Genomic DNA, 22,035 nt, shown 5'->3' on the forward strand with positions numbered 1-22,035 from the left:
TATTGAACATTAAGCCACATTGTTCTGGCCTTTCAGAGCTATCTGATGAGACTCCTGTCACTCGAGTGAGAGATGCCAATAGGAACTGTATTTTTGGCACGCATATGTGGTTCTAATCTGCAGTCACGTCTGGGAAATCTCCCTAGCTCTTTGTATTCCACATAGGAAGCTGCCTTATACCAGGTCAGGCCATTGGTGCAGTGTCTCTCTCTCTCTCTCTCTCTCTCTCTCTCTCTCTCTCTCTCTCTAATTTTAAGGATTTTTTGCTTACATTTTTACATTTGTATCAACACAACAAAACATTTATCTTTTGAGAGTTCCAAACCCCTGGACTTCCCCCCACCTCCTCCCCGGTTTCCCATCATTGCCTACTATCTTTTCTGCCTCTTTATATCATTATCTAATTTTTTCACCTCCCTTTTTTCAAAATTTACCCTAATTATATCACTGCAGAGGACGAGATGGTTGGATAGTGTCTTCGAAGCTACCAACATGAGTCTGACCAAGCTGCGGGAGGCAGTGCAAGACAGGAGTGCCTGGCGTGCTCTGGTCCATGGGGTCACGAAGAGTCAGACACGACTAAACGACTAAACAACAACAACAACAATTCTAAGCCTGCTAATGTCCATTCTTTTTTAAATCTTTTGTCTTCTTGGTGTCTGATCTTCCCTGTCATTTTCGCCATTTTGGCATAGTCCATCAATTTCGCTATCCATTCTTCTTTCGATGGGGTTCTTTCTTCCTTCTATCCCTGGGCACATAACATTCTTACTGTTGTTGTCGCATACACGAATAGGACCTTTTTCTCTTTTGGGATTTCTTCTCCCATTATACCTAATAGAAAAGCCTCTGGGTTTTGTTTTGTTTTGTTTTGTTTACTAAAAGTCACTTTAAACATTTTCTTTAATTCATTATATATCATTTCCCAATATGCTTTTGCTGATTTACAGGTCCACCTCCTGACAGCAGTCTCTTCCATCTGTACCTAGAGATGCCAGCAATTGAACCTGGGACATTTTGCAATGCAAGGCAAATGCTCTACCATTGCACTATGGCCTTTTTCCATTCCAAAATAATGCTTACCTGTGGTATCCTAGTGAGTTCATGTGCCTGGCTGGTATATCCATCTCCTAATCCCTTCTATAGGAAGCTATGTTTCACTTGTTCTTTAGGCTGTAAGAATTGAGAATAGTGTGTCCAAATAAGCAATGTTTTCATCTCTCTGACTATGTATAGAGAGTTGTTTTTCTGAACTGGGACAGCATACTATCACATCTTCAGTGCTTCCCCCACCCCACCCCACCAAGATGAGGTTTTTTTAAAGCACTTACTGATTTATTTATTTTAATGCATTAAAAACCCCAGATCCTGTAGAATTTAGAAATCTGTACTGAGCAGGTTGCTTAGCAGAGATATTTGTTGTGGCTGGTGTGTACAGCTACAAAATCCCTGTCTTGTCTTGTCTTGCTGATAATGGAATCTTGTTCTCTGGCAAAATACACTTCCAGCCCTTGGGGTACAGTCTTGAAACCAAAGCTACGCTCAAGAACAGAGAAACTGGCCATCCCTGATTTAAGGAAATGGAAGCTGCAGAGTGCCCTCACCTCTTTACAGAAATACTCCTGTTCATAATGCCAGCCAGTCGGCCCCACCCTCTTCCATGATACTTCATTACATCCCCACTCTGATTCAGCTTTCTGATAATCAAAACATTCTGTGGCTTCTGAGCATGCACATTCTGCATTGGGCAGGTTTCAGTGTTGATTTTTTGCTCTGCAGTTTTTTTAAGCGAACTTTCTCAAGCCTCAGAGTTTGTCTCTTAGTGGTCCTGTTGGTACTCGCCACCTGAGTTCCCTGTTACAAGCGATGTGTGTGACTTTGCATACATGTCCGTAGCTGGATGCAGTTGGAGGGACATAGTTTGGAGTTGACAGAGCTGCTCAAGATACCTGACCAAGCTGGGTTCTGTTTGTTACCATTTACGTATTTGTAAAAATGTATACATCCAGCCCCTCATATCCAAGGGTGGGTCAAACAGTGCTGCTTTTGCTGTGTGATTGATCACCCAAACTAGACACAGCACATCTGAAATATCTCATGCTTTGGTGAGTCTTCTGAGACGGTTATTAGTTACAGATTTGTAACTTAAGCATTTTGCAGCAGACAAATGGAATTGCTAAACTACATGCTCAGTGATTTGCTCAAGCTTTATCCTTTATGTAACCACAGTATAAGTCACCTTATTTTGCCTAGCATGCAGGCAGAACACTCAGCCTCCTTTGGGTCAGTCAGCCTCCTTTAATCCATTATGTGCTAATACCGTCTGCCTGCTTGTTTGCCTGTGTGCTTGTCTCCGCTATTTCTGCCCTTCTGTGATTTATCTTTTCTTTACTGATTTCTTAAATCCTTTGGGACTGTGAATATTGCTTTTCCTGTTGGCACTTCCTCTTTATAATCACTAGTGCTGATTTAGGCCATGATGTTCCACTATGGACGTTGGCCAGAGACTGCCATTTTGAGTTTTAGCACCATCCAGAAACCTGCATATTCTTCTAGATGAAATGCTGAAAGAATCCCATGCAGCATTTAGGCTGTTTGAGTACCAATACTCCATTGCGAATTTCTTTTTGCAACATGAAGAGGTAAAGCAACCTTCCTTGTTCCAGGGTTGTTGTTTTTTCATGTGTAGGATTCAGATTCCAAAGAACCACACTGCAAACTATTTCCAAGTAAGCTGCATCATGTGATAGAGAAAGGAACTTGCTTGCATTTCCATTTGCTTTCAAGTAAGCATTCCTGCTTGCCTTTCCAAATGCTTTCCTGTTAGCAGAACTACTTGCAAGTACTAGCCGGCCATTTCAAAGATAAGCTTCTTGAGAACAATGCTCTCTATTTGTAGGTAAGTTAAATACTTACCACTGTAATACGTAATCCACCTGTACTTGACAGCATTCTTCAGGATCTGGTACAGATGATGCTAGTAATCTGTATGGTCCATGTATGGCTGCCATTGCTTTGGGTTCCAGTGACACTAGCCAGTTGTAGAGAGGGCATCTTTTTGTCCTCTATCCATGAGTTCACCAGAGTATGTGCACACAAATGCATCAACATGCACAAAACTCAATATAGCACCTATTTAACCTGTTCTGTTGGATTCGTTAGTTCTAGCTCAGTTGGTAAAGCATGAAACTCTGAATCTCAGGGTCATGGGTTTGAGCCCCACGTTGAGCAAAAGATTCATGAATTGCAGGGGGTTAGACTAGATGACCCTCGTGGTCCCTTCATGTACGATTCTATGAGGATGTATCTGTAAAGAAGAGGTAGTATCCAATGAAATTGTCATGCTGGCACAATGAAAATTCCCCACCCTCTCCTCTCCCTCTGTGTCTGCCAGATCTACTCAGGAAGCGTGGGGGAAAACAAAGAACAGATTTGAAGGATACATGATGGGGAGGGGGCAGTTCTGATGCATAAGGAGAAGCCCTCGTGCAAATAGGGCGACCTTTTTGGATATGCCCCAACGCTTTGTTCTGTGCAGTAGCTTAATGATGATCCCTTAATGATGAGAGCCAGTGTGGTGTAGTGGTTAAGAGCGGTAGTCTCGTAATCTGGGGAACCGGGTTCGCATCTCCGCTCCTCCACATGCAGCTGCTGGGTGACCTTGGGCCAGTCACACTTCTTTGAAGTCTCTCAGCCCCACTCACCTCACAGAGTGTTTGTTGTGGGGGAGGAAGGGAAAGGAGATTGTTAGCCGCTTTGAGACTCCTGAAGGGGAGTGAAAGGCGGGATATCAAATCCAAACTCTTCTTCTTCTTCTTTTTGTGTGTGAAACAATTTGAAAGGTGTGACTTCTTTATAATAAGGGCTGAGCATTCTGCCACCCCCCTGGTCATGACGCCAGTCTTTTCCACAGAGCAGTTAGTAATGGGACCTGAGCTCAAATCACAGTATGGTGTCCTGCCCTATTTACTTGGGATTCAGACTCCGATTAACCTCTTTCTTCATTGTTCCTGTGAGGTGCTTCTTGACACAAAACACCTCAAGGTGAGCCCTTTCAGAATAAGAATCATTTGTGTGGATCTCTTCCATTGTGTCAGAGAACTGCCATCGGAACTAGAGGAGGAGGCGAGGCTCCACAGCGATGCTGGAGAGGGGCCAAGCAGGGAGAGAGGCAGGTCTCCGGCTGGGGAAGAAAATCAGCGCAACACCAGGGATAGAGGGGGGCCGATGGGGGAAGCAGAGAGGAGGCTCCAGGACTCTTCGCAGGAGACCAGCGAGGAGAGCACAGGTCCTCCGCTGCCCACACCCACCCTGCGCAGAAGACTTCCGCGCAGGGAAAGTAGGCAGCGACTTGGCGTCAAAGAACTTCTTTGCTGGAAGAGGTTCAAGAAACGCCCACTGACGGATTCTGCTAGCGACTGAACAGCCACGGAGTGGATGGCTGTCCAGACAGAAACGGTTTAACCAGGCAACCTAGCCCAGAGCGGCGGTAACTTACGCACAAGCAACCCCTAAAGCCATTACACATTGTTTTCCTACAAAAATCAGTTTATTATCTAGGCTTGTGATGCATAGGATTCCACTCAGAGGTCGGTGGATAAATCAGCAGTAAGTATGGTAATCACAAATCCAAGCTTATCTCTTGCAAATAGCAGAAACATGGCATTGAATATTCTGTCATGTGGAGGGAAATGATTACAGCGTCTGCTTCTTGTTCTCCACATTTCTCTGTAGTGTCTGAAACTGAACTTTTTTTATTGTTCCTTTTCCTCCATTGTTGCATGTCTTGTAAAGGTGTGTGAAACAGTGTGGGAACCGCTTGTCCATTCTCATCTTTCCTAAATTATGTGATGTTCTGAAGTCGCTTTTAGGTTCAAATGGCATGTTAATGTCAGTAAAGGCTGAACCCACTGAATGGGGCATGAGAAGCTGAAACCCATAAATATTTCTGCCCAGTGAGGTACTTTGTGGTTCTTCATGCTTAAAGCAGAACTGAGGTAGCTCGAACTTTCAAACTAGGTGTAACAATAGGCCCATTTGCTTAAATGTCTATCTGCCACAAAACTATATTACATGGGGATGGCATAGATAGATCTTTGGAATAGTGGATGGTGTGCAGGTGAGAGGGGTAATGAATTCTTCCCTGCCTGCAAAACTTACCTCCCTTCCCCATCCCTGCATTTTTCTGCAACGGAGAGTACCAGTACTAGAAATTAACTCAGCTGAGCAAGAAAAGCAGTTATGAGCAGGGTCTAGGTCACCTAACTGTTAACAGATTAAGGTCCGATGCTGGGGTGACCTTGAGCCAATAACCTCAGCAGGGCGGAGAAAAGTATATTTTATTCAGACTGCAGTAAGAAGGTACAGGATTCAAAAGCCTGTACACCTCCTGGGTGCCCATGAAATGTTTTTATACACGTTGCTTACATCGAGCCATCAGGAGGGTAAATTGTGTTACATGCTGATTGGTTATGAAGCGTTGACGTATGCATTGGCATAGATTCACAGTATTTGCACAGGATTCGGCTTTTTGCGCATGTTCTTCAGTTCTGTGGTGTATTACTTCTTTATTTCCACTGTTGTTACAGGGAAATGATCTCCTCGCTGTTCCTCAGCAGTATATTCCAAAGGGAGAGGTAGCAATTGAAAAAGCACAGCAAGCAATGTGTGGCTCTATTGCCTCAGGGACAGTGGCTGCTAGCTTAAAATGGCGTTAGTCTGGTTCATCCCCCGTGGCCTGTTTTACTCTAAAACTCAGATATTGCCTCCTCTCTGTACAGCATTTGGGTCAGGCTCAGGCAAACGGCTCTGCCGGTGTCATGTGTAGATTTGAGTTTGTCATATGCCACAGTAACCAGTCCTTGGCTGGCAGCCATGAATTTAGGAGCTTGGGTGACTTGACTGTGATTGGTCTCGCTAGGCCTCGTCCCACAGGCAGCCACGTATGGTTTCCTAGCAACAGCTTAGGGCAAGCTCTCATTGACTCCAGCTCATCAACATTATTCAGATTAGGAATCTGTGAATTGGAACATTCACAAGAATCCCAGTTAGGATTATTATTTCCTCCCGGTCATTTAGATTCCTAGAACTAAATAAAACTATAAATAGGGATTTTATAATCCACATGGGCAGGATTACTGAGGCAGCATGAATAACCCATTGTTAGAGGTGACTTTTATTTCTGACTAGCAATATGCCAAGAGTAATGGCTGGCCAGGGTATGTATTTGGGGGGGGACGGGACGTGGGACGTAATAAGAATTCTGCCATGCAGGGTGAGGGCAGAAAACAGTCCTTAAGATGTGTCTCCTTCTGCTTGTGCACCTTGTGTTAAACTGTGGTTTAGTGCAGGGGGTGGGGAACCTTTTTCAGTCTGAGGGCTATTTGGCTAACCTGCTGCAGTGCAGGAATCCTGCCCAGGGTGGGCTTGATCCAGGAGCAACCTGGCTAACAGACAGACGCACTGATCCATTGCACCACAACAAATGTCCATTTACTTTTCACATTCCGCTCTGACCAGGAAAGCAAGAAGCATCATGATAAGAGTTAGAGGGTGCATTCTCACTAGGCAAAAACACACAATGCAGGTGTAAAAGCAAAGTTGGTGAGGGGCGTGGCCTTTGGAGAGGGCGTGGCCTAGAGAGAGTCCCAACGACCCCAAATAGGCTTGGAGTGCCCTGAGATTCCCATTGCTGGTTTAGCAAGACAGTTAGATGCAGCCCTTGTTGGGAGCATGCTGTTTTTAAAATACATATACAGGTCAGAGAAAGAGAGAGAGAGAGAGAGCACATTAGGAAAAGAAGCCGACGGATGCTTTTGTATGGCTGTGCTGAAATGTTCCCCAGTGTTCAGTATCAAAAAAACAAACTATCACACCAAGAGAGGTTGTCGATAGGATGTTCCTAGAATTTGCCAAATGAAAATTTCTATTGAAATGCTTCCCATCTTTACATCCCTGACTAACATATTGCTGATTCTGCACCTCTATTGTTGTTTTTAATATGTGATATTTATTGATTTTAATATAGAATATTTCTACCTCACCCGCCTTCATAAAATCAAAGCAGCTTCCAGCCATTAAAGCAATGTCTGCCCCTGGCTAGCACGTCTTCCCTCATGGTGTGCAAGTAACCTGTGTTTGGCCCTCTAGCCTTCTCTATCTGGTCCTTGAGACACACAGGTCACCTAAACACAGAGTGTCAAGCCAGGAGTTTATATGCAGATACTGCTTTTAATAGGGATGCGGGTGGCGCTGTGGGTTAAACCACAGAGCCTAGGACTTGCCGATCAGAAGGTCGGCGGTTCGAATCCCGTGACCGGGTGAGCTCCCATTGCTCAGTCTCTGTTCCTGCCCACCTAGCAGTTCGAAAGCATGTCAAAGTGCAAGTAGATAAATAGGTGGGAAGGTAAACGGCGTTTCCGTGCACTGCTCTGGTTCACCAGAAGCCGCTTAGTCATGCTGACCACATGCTGGCCAGCTCCCTCTGCCAATAAAGCGAGATGAGCGCCACAACCCCAGAGTTGGCCACGACTGGACCTAATAGCCAGGGGTCCCTTTACCTTTACCTTACTGCTTTTTTAATTATTGGTAGCTGCTTAGATTTTATGAAGGCTTGTGATATATATAACCACAGATATATTCTATATTAAAATCAATAAATATTCTATATTAAGAACCAGAAGTTTTCCATACTTACTGTATAGGAAGAAGACTGAGGGAGAAGTGTCATCCTATCAACATCATCCTCATGGTATAACAATAGAAAATATTGTTCGAGTCCTGCTTGTGTGTTTCACATAAGCAGCACTTTGTTGGCCACTGTGAAAACAGGATGCTGAACTAGATGGGCCATCGGCCTGATCCTGCAGGCTATTTCTCATGAAATATTGTTTCTTCTATTCGCTTCCATGAAATGCTGACAACGCTTAACATCAGAATTTGTTCACTTTTGACCTTCTGCTTTCCCAACTTCCTTTCCCTACCCAGATCATCAACTCAGTGGTTCTGCTGATTATACTGAGCGCCTTGACAGACCCCGGCCAGTACCACTTAACAACTGCTGAATTGGGGGGTGACTTTGAATTTATGGACGATGCCAGTAAGTATACGTCATTTCATTAGTAATTTACAAGCAGATCCCCATTAAATTGAACTGGTATTGTGCCAAGACAGCACTTTGAGAACCAGGTTTAGAATTTGCACAAAAAAGAAAGCCTTCCTCTTTTAAAAAAATGAAAAAATCTTTTGACAAATAAGCGGACATTAAAGATGAGTTTTGCAGAGAGGACTGCAACTGAAGCTGATTTATTGAAACCGGCTACCTTGTCTTTATTCTTGGAGATAACCTTGACAATGAAAGTCAGTGTAGGTTAATATAGCAGTTGAGGGAGGAGTTCTCCAGGTGCACACATTTTTTAAATGCTCTATTAGGCTCGACACATTTTGGAACAAATCCTTCTTTGGAGGCGGTCTTCGAATAACGATTTTCAATCTGTTTTGTGAACTACGGTTGCTGCTTGCAAGTGGTCACATGGAAAAAGCCATTCTAGCAGGCTGCCCTTGAGGGAAAGGAAGGAAGCAGGGTCATTCCATGGGTCTTGTTCTGCCCTCCCTCCTTAGTCCTTTTTCCTTTTGCATCCTCTCTTTTAGCTTGTAAGCCCAGGGACCAACTTGCATCTTAAATTTATTTATTTTATAAAGTGTATACATTGCTTGATTGTAATAAAAACCACAACAACAACAACCTTCAAAGCAGTTTACAAAAAGAATAAAACAATAAAAAATTGGTTAAAAGGAGAGTTAAAAACAACTATATAAAACATTCAGAAGAATTATTCAGTGATAAACAGATGAAAACCTACTTTCTGAAACCTACCCCCGATTTTTTAACCCAAATTTAATTTTAACCCCCCTCCCCACCACCCATCACACTTTATGTCAGCACAACCTAATAGGCTTGAGGTAAGAATCCGCCAACAGCATATGAATCAATCTGACTAACCTGATTATAAACCACACACACACACACACACACACACATACATACACACACAGAGACCCTCTCAAACACAAAATCTATTCTCACTACAGCCAACCAAAGACAACCAACCACACCCTCAGCCACCCCCAACCTTTCTCACCACCAAGGAAATACAACAAGCAAATAGTAAGAGAACTAATACCAGTAACGCTGACACAAAACCCCACACATACACTAAGTAGAAGAATAGAAGCATAACCACCAGACCCCATCCCACTTACCATTCCCCCCTCACCCTCTTTCCCCCTCTTTTCTTCCTAATTGTTTAAACCAATTCATGAACCAAGAACTCATACATTGGCCGCTAATAATGAACCATATGTTTTAGATATTACTCCACATTTATTATGCTCTTTTTGTGATATACAAATGACATGAAAAAACTTGGTATACTTATTTGTATAACATTATTCCTGTTTATAAAACCCAATTAAAAAAAGAAGACGAAACAGATGAAAACACAAATCAACATTCTACATTCTACTTGTCTAAATAAAATTGTTTTAAGCACCCAGTGGCGTAGCGTGGGTTGTCAGCACCCGGGGCAAGGCAAGTAATTTGCGCCCCCTAACCCGTGGATTTGCGCCCCCTAACCCTAACCCTAACCCCCAGATGTTGCGCCCGGTGCGGCCGGCCCCTCCTGCACCCCCCACGCTATGCCACTGTAAGCACCCACCAAATAGAGCACAGTGAAGGGGTCTTCCTGATGTCGGTAGACCAATAAGGAGATAGTTTCTTATAGTGCAATCCCATATGTGTCTACTTGGAAGTAGATATCAATCGGACTTACTCCTAGGTAAGTTGTTATAAGATTCCACCATTAGTCTTATCACAATAGATGGTGCTTTTCCTGTTGAGTTAATCAGAGCTTTTATTACTCAAGTATATTTTATTATATACTTATATTATATTGAATAGTTTCATTTATCAACTTTCCCTCATTCCCCTGAATGCTCATGTTTTGGAAAGATTGATCAGCAATACATAATATTAATGACTTAAAACTGTTTTTTTTTTGTTTTTGTTTACACTAGTAGGGAGGTGAAAATGGAGACACCCTAAAACTGGCTTATAAAATGTCCTGTCAAAAAGAAAACTTTGAAATACTCCTATCGAAACAGTAAAAAATAAATAAATTAAATGGTCATGACTCTAGTACTTACTGTACTTTTGTTTTCTCATTGTTAGTAGCCAAGAACATTATTCATATTTGTGTTCCCTTGGAAAGTATTGTGGTGATATCATTTTTGCTTCTGGGTACCCAGTACTAGTCCAGTGTCAATTTATTTAATGCAGTTTGAGACATAAGGTTCCCCCCCCCAAAAAAACCATCTGTCTGCGTGTACATACAGAGCTCAGAAAATAATACTGCTAAAATGCTGCCATGGGGCTGGGGTGCCTTGCTTCATTCAAGTCTTAGGCCAAACTAGAGGCCATCGTCACAGCTGCTTCAGATCATAAACTTTAAAAGAAAAGAGTAGCATTCATGTTCCCCCGCAGCTCATTCCAGAGCTCACTTGCAGCTAAGTATGTGGCAAAGGACTGCTTGAGACAAAACAAATGAGGAATGCCAAATGTTTAGGGCAAATCAGATAAGCTTACATAAAGAACATTACTATTGAAAGAAAAGGCAAGGACATCAGCATTCATGGCACATTACCAAAAAAATAAAATACACCACTACCCCCCCCAAAGCAAACAAGGACACAGATATCTTGAAACAGATGCACACACCATCACAAAGCTAGACACATCCTAGACTTTTAAGTCCTCCAGCAGAGGACGCTCATGTATCAGAGGAATGCTGGCACTATCAGAACTGAAGGAGAAGTGATCAGGCATGATACAACTTACACTGAGACCAAAGGCAATCCAGTTTTGTCTTGTGCCAGTTCTTTCATAATTTTTGAACGGCGGTGAGTCTTCCTTAAAAGAGGAGAAAAGGAATCTGATTCCTGCACCCTCTGATAGTGCACACGTTCTTCAGACGTGTATCTTTTGCTTCCTTCTGCTAATTACAAATCAAGTGTTGCATATTTTGTCAGCGTTTCCTTGTCACCTCTCGAAAGACCTTGGGATTAGAATTAGCTGAACCATTTCACCATGTACCAAAGACTGACTGGTTGTTTCTTTCAGATATGTGCATCGCTACTGCAATTTCTCTTCTCATGATCCTCATCTGCGCAATGGCCACATACGGCGCATATAAGGTAATGCATGGCTTATGGCCCCTTATTCATTCAGTCGTAACCATCTCCGCATAAAAATTGAATACATAAAGCTGGTAGACAAAATAGCCGATAAGTTTGTGGGAAAATAACAAGCTGTCATATTTACAGTGCCTTAACTGGGCATATGGCCAACATCATGTGAAAAAACACATATCCCTCCGACCTCCCATGGCAGGGCCAGAAGGGCCTTCATGTTTGCAGCCATCTGCCTGTTAAGGCATTCCAGATGCTAGAAAATATATGGAAATGTCAACACAGGGGTACCATTTGGGGAGAAGGGGTCATGATATGACTGACTTTTAATCTAAGTCTACTGAAATATTTATCTTTGTGATATCTCTTTGTCCTTCTAGTTTGGTTCTTTTGTGAACTGCTTTGAACTCTCTGGGAAAGTAAAATAAAAGTGTGTTAGAATTTTCTAGATAACCATTAAGTTTCCTCTTTCTCTCTCTCTCTCTCTAACACACAGCAACATGCAGCCTGGATCATCCCTTTCTTCTGTTACCAAATATTTGATTTTGCACTCAACACCTTGGTCGCTATTAGCATACTTGTGTACCCAAGCACAATTCAGGATTACCTGCAGCAACTGGTAAGGCCCTTTCCCCCATTATTCATTGCTGTCCTTGAGAAACTAAGGGCAAAGCTTTGCAGCACAGTTTGTTCCTTTGTTCTAAACAAAACCCAAGGGAGGTTTGGATGAATCATGGTTCTTATCTGCCATAGTTTTGGCTTTTGCAGAAACTCTAATATTCACATGTGAAAATGCCCCAAAGCTTTTATGTCTGTATCTAACTAACTCAGTATCCGATTAAGTGCTTCTGCTAGTGCAACAACTTCTGCTTGTGTGGAGAACCCCCAGAACAAATCTAGGGCATGCAGATGTACATGGTGACAGAAGAGGGAGGAAAAGTTCTGTTGCACAGCCAAAATCCTTGTGCTAGCAGAAGCGCTTCATTGAATACCACCCCAAATCTTAAAGAACCTTAGGAGGTATCATTAGGAAAGTCAGTCTGACTTTGTTACATTTTACCTGCTTGAGCATAGCCCTGGGTTTCAGAGCATGTGCAGAGTTCCTTGCAGAAGAGAAGTCCAGGGAGAGAACATCTTTGCCTCCCTGGAAACGTCTGATCAGGAGTCCAAAATGGAGGCTAAAACCTCAAATATTTGTGGGACTCTTGAGATCAGTAAAAACTGGTATCTGTTCTTATTGTTATTTTGCCATTGACCCAAGCAAGTGCCATTTTTGGTGTCAGTGGACCTTTGGCTGACCATGAGGTTGTTCTGCCTCCTTAAAGACTCTAAACTTGGCATTACAAAAAAATAACACAGGTTCAGACCTATCAAGCCATTGTTAAAAAAGAACTTGATGATGCCTGGATATTTGTTCAAAGACACTTTTCATACTTCACAGTGAGGGTCTGAAATCCCCAAATTCTCTAGGTGGAGCTATATTAGAATACAGTGGTACCTCGGGTAAAGTACTTAATTCGTTCCGGAGGTCTGTTCTTAACCTGAAACTGTTCTTAACCTGAAGCACCACTTTAGCTAATGGGGCCTCCTGCTGCCACTGCGCGCCGGAGCACGATTTCTCTTCTCATCCTGAAGCAAAGTTGTTAACCTGAGGTACTCTTTCTGGGCAAGCGTAGTCTGTAACCTGAAGCGTATGTAACTCGAGGTACCACTGTACAAGAAATTGTCAAAGCAGACCAGATTAGACCACTATTGTCTACAGTGACTAGCAATGGCTTTCCAGGGTCTCAGCAAACGTCTTTTCCATCTTTGGCTCCTGCGTTAAGCAGGGGCTTAAACTCGATAGCCTGCAAAGCCATCTTCCAGCTCTAAGACGGGAGATTCCAGGGACAGAAACTGAAATCTTATTGCTTACAAAGCACCTGCTCTACCTTTATGGTTCTTCTCCATTTGACAGCAGGGAGAAATGTATTATCACGTTGTTATATTACACATTTTTAAAAATCGCATCATGGTATTATACATTCAAATGTATTATGCCTATAGATATGTCCATGGATCTTTACAAAATACTAATTTTATAGCAACGTTGCTATATTTATTTATTTCGTAAAATCTATATGCCGCTTTATTGTATACAAAAATCTTCAAAGCCATTTTAAAAATACATTTTAATGCCTTTGGGTACATTTTGTTAGAACTGCATTAAAAAAAACTTGGAAGTGCAAAAGTCCTAATAAAAGAATGTGAAATGTAAGGCTATTGGGCTATGGACTGCTTCTCCCCCTCTTTAAATCATTGGCCGCTGGAAGTAAGCTGATACTGTACACAGTGCAATCATGCTGCATGATGCATTATAAGGCCAGTGTAATTATGAAGAGAAAGAAGGATTAAAAGAGACAGAACGCACACTGCTCCTTGTCCCTCATATTTAGTTTTGCTCTGATCCTTAATTGCCAACCTGGTTACCATATGTGGACTTGTTTGTTTTAAACCCACAAGAATGCTGAATTAGCTCATAGCAGTCCAGAGAACAATGGAATAGACGGAAGAAGGAAAATAATGCAGTGCAGAATTTCTGTTTCTGTCCCCTCCAGAGAAATGTCTCTTGCTTCTTAATTCCCACCCCGTTCTCCATTGGCATGGGGCGCTAAATTCTAAATTATTTTATTTATTTTCTTCTGTTTATGAATTTCTTTCCATAAAATATCTAGAATGGATTTCACAGTAAAAAAATACCAACTTTAAAAATAATTTCATATGTAAAAACAATTTCAAATCAAATAGAGATATGGACTGTGATAAAGATTAATGGCTGCATGAACTGCAATAGCTTCATCAAGCATCAAATTTGAGAAACCAGAGGTCTTACTTACAGGATCTATTGGGATTCATTGTATTAAGCACCCCATTCATAGTAACAGTGAGCTTAATGATGTGACGCTGGAATGCAAGCACTTACAAAACACTTCGCTCAAGATTTTATTTTTCCCTGTGGCGAGCGTTCTTAAAAAGCGGAAATGGCCCCGACTCCCTCAGGGATTGGAAGAGATTCGGGTTTTTGCTGAGCTTGGATCCTGGCCATTCTCCTCTTTTGTTCATTGTTTTTTGTTTATAGTAAGTTCATGAGCTGGGTTACTTCAAAGAGAACTTTTACTAATGACAGGGTGACAATGGCAAGTCAGAGTCCTGCTTGTGCCAAGTTCTTCTTTCTTATTCTTTCCTTACAAGGCTAATGTTGATACATGTTCATTACCTAGAACATACAGGAGGTATTCTGCCATGCCCTAAGACAGGGGTCAGCAACCTTTTTCAGCCGTGGGCCGGTCCACCGTCTCTCAGACCATGTGGGGGGCCGAACTATATTTTGAAAAAAAATATGAATGAATTCCTATGCCCCATAAATAACCCAGAGATACATTTTACATTAAAGCACACATTCTACTCATGTAAAAACACCAGGCAGGCCCCACAAATAACCCAGAGATGCATTTTAAATAAAAGGGCACATCCCTGACTTTTTTCTGGCCCACCTAGGACCAGTCTGGATAGTTGGCCTTGGTGAAGATTTGACGTTTTCATCCCCAAAAAGTTTTTGATTTGAGTTTCTCCTGAAATGAGGTTCCATTTTAATGTTGTATTTTAATCTTGTTTTTTAAGTTGTATTTTAATCAATTGTTTTTATACCTGGTGTTAGCTGCCCTTAGCCCAGTCTTGGCTGGGGAGGATGGGGTATAAATAAAATTTTTTATTATTATTATTATTATTATTATTATTATTATTATTATTACTCATGTAAAAACACACTGATTCCTGAACTGTCCATGGGCCAGATTGAGAAGACAATTGGGCCGCATCCAGCCCACGGGCCTTAGGTTGCCTACCCCTGCCCTAAGATTATTGGGTCAGGAATCTTGTTGTTGCAATTTTACACTCTGAAGTACCACATACATTAGAGGAAGGGAGGTCAGGAGATGTTGTGATGGCACGTGGGCTGCCTGGCAAGCAAGCAAGCAAGTGGAAGCCAGGAGGAGGGCGTGGAGCTGCAAGCTGGCGAGGAGCAAAACTCTCTGCAGGAAGAGAGCCATGGAGGGCAACTTGCTCAAAGTCCTCACTGGCCAACCCTGGCACCTGTCCATAAAAAAGCAGACCTTATCTCCCTCAACTATCACCTGGCAGCAGCCATTCCATCGGGCTACCTCAGTTGGATCATTAGTGGCCACCTGTCGTGGATGCTTAGTTGATATCCCTGCATTGCAGGGAGTTAGACTAAATGACCCTCAGGTCCCTTCCAGCTCTATGATTCTATGGTTCTGTAAGCTTTGCCAAAAAGATCGCTCCCTCAAATGCTTCCTGCCTCTGAACTGTTTCTATGCCAGGGTCTCATTATGCACCACACTACTTAAGAACTGGCATCTGAGTTTGTTTTCTTCCTCTTCCTTCCATGGCCCTTTCACATATGTGTTGTGTTTTTTAGATTATAAACCTGTGGGCAGGGAATGTCTTGTTTTAATTGGCTCTGGTAGCTTTTTTGGTGGAAAAGCGGGACACAAATACTCTAATTGTGGGGTCCTTACAGGTCTGTCAGTGGTGGTAAAGAGCAGTGGACTCGTAATCTGGTGAACCTGGTTTGATTGCCTGCTCCTCCACCTGCAGCTGCTGGGTGACCTTGGGCTAGTCACACTTCTCTGCAGTCTCTCAGCCCCACTCACCTCACAGAGTGTTTGTTGTGGGGGAGGAAGGGAAAGGAGATTGTTAGCCACTTTGAGACTCCTTAGGGTAGTGATAAAGCGGGAAATCAAATCCAAACTACTACTACTACTACTACTACTACTACTACTACTACTACTCTTCTTCTTCTCCTTCTTCTTCTTCTTCTTCTTCTTCTTCTTCTTCTTCTTCTTCTTCTTCTTCTTCTTCTTCCTTCTGGGTACCACCATGGGGTCTTGGACATGAGCCCCATCTGCACAGTGGTTTTCCAAGTGGATCTCCCTGTTGATTACTACAACTACGGTAGTGATCACTCATCAGTTTGCCCAGTGACTGTCATCTGAAGCCACGTACTTCTCCCTGCAGCTGGGTATAAACAAAACTCCACGCATGGTCCAACTTTCAGTTGGGTTTGTTTTCCCAGCTTCAAAACAAGGCGGTGCTTTTATGTAACCTAGCTGAAGAAATTCCACATTTAGTTATACAGCACTGTCGGTAAATATTTCTTCATGTGTTTAACATGTGGACCTGCCACACATCTGGACTGCCCAAATATTCAGCAGCAAATCATTTGTCCGTTCATCTGCAGTATAGATTAAGACTTTACTGCTTTTCTTGTCCCAGTCATATATTTTAGCACGATCTTGATGTTCAATTGCTTCATCTTTTTGAATTCTGACTTTGGGGCAAGTGCTGCTTTGTATATGGACAGTATAAACACACACAAATTCCTACATAAATGTTGCCAAATCTTGGCAGTAACTTCCTAGTGAACTGCGTGGATGATAGAAGCTGACCCACTAAGATGATAGAAGCTGACCTACTGACCCACTAAGGATACCCCCCAAAAAGATTTACCATTGACCCAACTACATTTTGTAGGAATCATTCTGCATTCCTTTGTGCTGTGATCTTTATTGTGCAGTCAAAGGTTAATCCACTTTTTACCAGTATCACTCCACATGGTTTTACTATTTTCGTGATTCAAATAACACTCTTCAACATATGTATGTGAAATACAGTACCCTTTACCTGCTTCTAAGCTGGCAAAGTGATGGTGCCAGTTAAACAGGAGCTTAATTGCAACTTGTTTTGCTTTCCCCAATGACCTTAGGTGGTCCTTGTCCGCTTAGTCCTTTCTTTTTAACCCACATTCTGAAAACAAGGTGTAGATGTGAGCAAGTTGGGAGGGGAATAATCTTTTTCCATAGGTCTGGATGTTTATGGGGAGGCCTTGGACTCGGCTACATTGGCAAAGAAAAAGTGCTTTATATGTGTTCCTTATGCATTCTGGCACTGTGACACCAGATGGCGCTGTGGAGTTCCATTTTTTTGCCAACCCGATTTCTCATACAACGTTTGCAATGCGTTAAACCGAAATGCTTCTTTGTTATGTGTAGATCCAGCCCTTGTTAACAGTCCTGTGCATCACCTTTAAAGATCAACCGATTCAGGCTGCAATCTTGAACACACTTATTAGGGAGCAGTCCTCATGGAATTCAGTGGTCTTATTTCTGAGTAATGTATGGTTATTGTGGCATTAGCCCTCATTAGAAATTGGGGTGGTGGGGACCCCTTCTGATACTGTGCTTGTGCATCTTTCAACCTTACCATGGGAGGTGGCAGACTTCATCTTTGCACATCCTTAACTCAGGCTGCCCCAGTATAGTCACATCCATTGTCTTAGTAAAAATAGAGTATGTTAAACAGATGAAAAGGTTGCTTAGGGTGTGACAGGCAAGTGACTTTATGTTTTGGTGTGTAAGGCTTTCGGATAACTTTCCTTCTGCAGAGGCAAAGCCAGAAACGATCAAAATACTAGATCAGAACAAGAATAAGATGTATTTGTTTTTTTTTAAAGAAAGAAGTCGAGAGCAGAGTTGTGTAACATTTATCTCCAATCTGTTACACGCCATCTGGTGAGATGAAACCATTGGAACACTTCAAGGAAATTCAAGAAGAAGAAAACTTCTTGCCAGCAGCTGGCAAAAAAAGAAAGAAATTAATGCAAACAGGAGTATATATTTGTCTTGATTCAGTCTGAATATATTTGGCAATAATACCAAAGAATTAACAATAGCTTCAGAAACTCTGGGGAGAAGTTCTTCCATGTCCCCAACCCCTAGCCCCAGACATTAAGGCACAGGGAAAACACTAGGCCTCACAGGTAGGCCCCACTGGTGCCCTGGCAGCTGCCCAAGAATGCCATGTGTTGACCAACAGGCTACCATTAATAAGTAAATAACGGCCTTATATTGTCATGTAAAGTATTCTATAACGAGAGAGGTGCACAATTATTATTACTAATTTTTCTTCTTCTTCTTTTGCAGCCTGGTAATTTTCCCTACAAGGAAGATATTATGTCTGTCAATCCCACATGTCTCATTGTGATTATTCTGCTTTTTATAAGTATCACCTTGGCTTTTAAGGTAAGCATGTATCTATAGAAACAAAGTTGTTGGAATGCATGATTTATCTCCCTGCGCAGCAGTAGTTGTGAACCCAGGAAGACTGAAAAAAGCAGGGGTCACAGAGACAGTGGCTTAGAAAACACCATAGCTACCAGAGGGGCTGGCTCAAGAAGGAGAGACCCTCACATTTCCTGAGAACTGAAGTTGGCAGTGGGTCTTCCTTTTGGGTCTTTTCTCCCTGCACTTTCATGGAAAATTCTTTTGAAGCATCCCTGAGTTTCAGGGGTAGCTATGCAGATGATTACAGAGTTGAGATGTTCTATAGCAGTGGCAGGGGAGCTTTTGGACTCCCAACTCTCAGGCAGCAATGACAATGGTCAGGATGATGGGAGTCCAGCAACATCTGGAGGACCACAGTTTCTCTATCCCTGTTCTAAAATTCCATGCCTAAGCAGAAGTTCCCATGCTGCTTTTTGGATTGGATCCATGAAATAGCCGTTCCAAGCAAAGCATTGCAGAGGAATCTTCAGGAAGCAGAAGAGCATGTTCTCATTTTGAAATATGACCCATGACTACCTGCAGTGAGCATGCGACAGAGGCAAATGATTGCCTTTTGTCTGAATCTTGCTTGACTGCTCTAGCAAGAGTCTGATAAGCAGCAATCAAGAGTGTGAGAAGCTGCTGTTCCTTAGCCCCACATTCCCAATGGTTGTTGTAGAAATATAATGGTTAAATGTGTAGTTGCCCTGTGGATTTGCTAGAATGAGCCACCAGCTGTGATACACAAGTTAGCTAAGCTTGTACTGTATGGTTGGATTTTTGGTCCCATTTACTTCAAGAACATTAACTGGCTTAAATGAAAGTTTTCTGTCATAACAGGTTTTGCTGTTCAGGCTGAAAGTAGGTCAAGATTATCTCATTTATTGGACTACCCTTTTGTTATTTGGAAATGGAAAACCCTTCAACGGGCAAAGATGGAGAAAGCAAGGCCAAGGCTGTTATTTTTTAATTAGCATATATGTCCATTAATTAGCCTATATGTCCATTATAATGACTGTATCATTTTTTGTTCCTTTGACTTGCTATGTAAGAGGTACAAACTTGATGCATAAGTTCAATCAGCTTCTGGTATTCTCATTTGCATTCCTTGTGTTTTGCATAAACCATAAATGTGCTCTGCAGATTTATGGATTCTGTATAATGAAATGAAATCCATAATCAAGTGCAGCATGTCCTCCACCATTGATAGATATAGCAGATAGCAACATTTCCAGGAAACGAAATGAAACAGTACTGCATTTCAATATTTCTGAGTTCATTCCCTTTTCCTAATAACAACACTTGTCAAGTAGTAGAGGCAGTCTGACATAATCATTGGGGATAGAAGCAAAGGACAGGTATCTTGAAAATAGACAGAATGGCAGAAGTATAGGCCCAATTTATTTCTGCTGGAAAGTTATTCAGCTTTTTAATTTCAAAGAGAGTTGAAGGTGATTTGAAAGCAGCTTCCCTTCTCATTGTGAAAACCACATTGTTGCCCCAGCAGGTTTTGCAGGGTTGGATTTTTAAAAATACCTTCCAACTACGTTAACCAGAGGCAAAAATGGTATGATTGTTTACACCACAAGCAATGACCCGCTCTTTCAAATCACCCAGCGTACTGTAAAATATTATCTGTATCTAGACATAATTGGAGCAGCTAAATGTTGCCTGTAGTTCTTCAAACACATCTTCTACCACAATCCCCAAAAGCATCCTAAAATAAAACCTTTCCCCCCCCCCTAGAACATATGTTCTTAATTTTTTTATACCTTTTTCTTGTACTGTCAGACTGGAATGGATCATCTGGAGCCAGAACACTCAGCTTTATAAATGGAGCAAGATAATATTTTCAAACAAAATGGAATGGAATTTTACTTCTATCCTGAAACACTGCAAAGACAATGCAGAGTAAAGAATTTTGCCATGGCCTTGATCAGCCCCGTTCTGCTTTGCATCTAGACCATTCTCTTGCCTTCCATTTTGTTTGAATTTTTGGTGGTTATCTCCCATTTCTTATTATGACTTTGCATTCCATGTATATCTGAATTATCACTGAGTTTGCCTTTAGCTTACGTCAGCTGTCAGCGATGGTGTGTAGGCCTGTGGGCAGATCTGAATGCTTTAGCAAATGCCATGGCTTTAATCTTTTCCGCACCCAATGGATCAGTGCGCTTCCCTGAGAGACAGAAAGAGAGAAAACATGCATGCACACACTTCACTTTTACAAGCAATCTGGATAAAAGTCTGTTCAAATAAGAATTAGTCTGAGCCTTGAAAAGCACATAGAGCTGAAAGAGGAAGTCACTCTTCCAACTTCCTCCTTCATCTCTATGTACTTTCCCAGTGCTATTTTTCTAGAAAGAATGGTGCTGGAACTCACCAAGAACATCTCCCTTGTTTCTCTTATAATGGCAATGGTGCCCACCCGAGAGGTGCCGGAACTGAGTTCCAGTGAGTTCCAGCTGGGGAAGAAAGCCCTGTACTTTTCAAAGGAGAAAAATGTAACCTCCCACACAATCTCATTAGGTCACAGGTGAGACCTCAAGGGTACCACCAGGTGATGGTGATTCCTAAGTCCGGGGATGACATTTCAGTTTCCAATAACAGAACTACTGAATCTTCTTTTTATTTTAAATCCTGGTGTAGCTCTCATTGCCGCACGGTGAAAATGCTACATTTTCAAGGCATTAATGATGAGATAGTCTATGGATGCATTTACAGTCATACCTCGGGTTGAATACGCTTCAAGTTGAGCGTGTTCGAATTGGACTCCGTGGCAACCCAGGAGTTACGGAGCGCGTTACTTCCTGGTTTCGCCGCATGCGCAGACGCTCAAAATGCCGTCACGCTCATGCGCAGAAGCGGCGAAAAGCGACGCACGCAGACATGCCGTCGCTAGTTACATTCACCTCCAGATGTGAATGGGGCTCCGGAACGGATCCCGTTCGTATCTAGAGGTACTACTGTAACGTCTCTTTAATATGGTAGTGTTGGAAAGTATTAATCAGTAGCTAGAGGACTGTGTTCAGCTTGGTCAGTCAAAAATTAAACAAGCTTTGGAAACCCTTGCCAGAATACATGACTCCTCAGACTTAGAAGATGACAAGTGCTCTGGCTAGCTTCTTTTTAATAGTCTCTGCCAACAAATATTTCCAACTTTGGTAGACCAACAAGTTCCATGACTGAGATGTTCTTTGTAGGAAGTTCTAAGTATTTTTTATACAGTATATTTTTTTCCCTTGCCCCATCCTTTTCTTTTAGGGTAGACAACAAGCATTTTCCTTTCTGTTTATACACAATATTTCAGATTGTTGGCTTTTTCCTCCATCCTGCCACTGTTATCTTCTCTCCAGTTTAAACAATTGCTTTTATTTACTTACACAATTTAAATCCCAAACTCTAAAGTTATGATTGCTCTTCTACAATATACTTTTGGACCCGAAAATTTGTCCAGCTAGAGGAAAATAATATTATTTCCGAGTTTTGGCTATGCTTCTGCTAAATGCACTCTGGAATAGGATTATGTTTCTTTGTAACCATATTGCATTGCTGACCCAGTACCATTTGCGGGGAAAGTATAAGCCTCAACTCATTTTCTCAGCAATGCTATTTTTAAGCTACTTACCCC

General features: G+C 42.1%; 1 protein-coding gene across 2 annotated transcripts in view; it reads left to right on the top strand.

Moving 5' to 3' along the window:
* Positions 1 to 22,035, top strand: part of LAPTM4B (lysosomal protein transmembrane 4 beta) — a 51,245-nt gene that overhangs the window by 16,369 nt on the left and 12,841 nt on the right. Inside the window, exons 1-5 of one of the 2 annotated variants that reach the window (XM_083622781.1) lie at positions 3,891 to 4,044; positions 7,987 to 8,098; positions 11,177 to 11,250; positions 11,741 to 11,863; positions 18,285 to 18,383. In XM_083622781.1, coding sequence (XP_083478907.1) covers positions 3,892 to 4,044; positions 7,987 to 8,098; positions 11,177 to 11,250; positions 11,741 to 11,863; positions 18,285 to 18,383 — 561 coding nt within the window. In that variant the 5' untranslated portion in view covers position 3,891. Of the gene's footprint in view, positions 1 to 3,890; positions 4,045 to 7,986; positions 8,099 to 11,176; positions 11,251 to 11,740; positions 11,864 to 18,284; positions 18,384 to 22,035 lie in introns of those variants that run through there. The other variant, XM_083622782.1, reaches the window with a different exon arrangement.

The sequence above is a fragment of the Podarcis filfolensis genome (genome assembly GCF_964270895.1).
Source record: "Podarcis filfolensis genome assembly, chromosome: 7".
In the NCBI taxonomy this organism is placed as follows: domain Eukaryota; kingdom Metazoa; phylum Chordata; class Lepidosauria; order Squamata; family Lacertidae; genus Podarcis; species Podarcis filfolensis.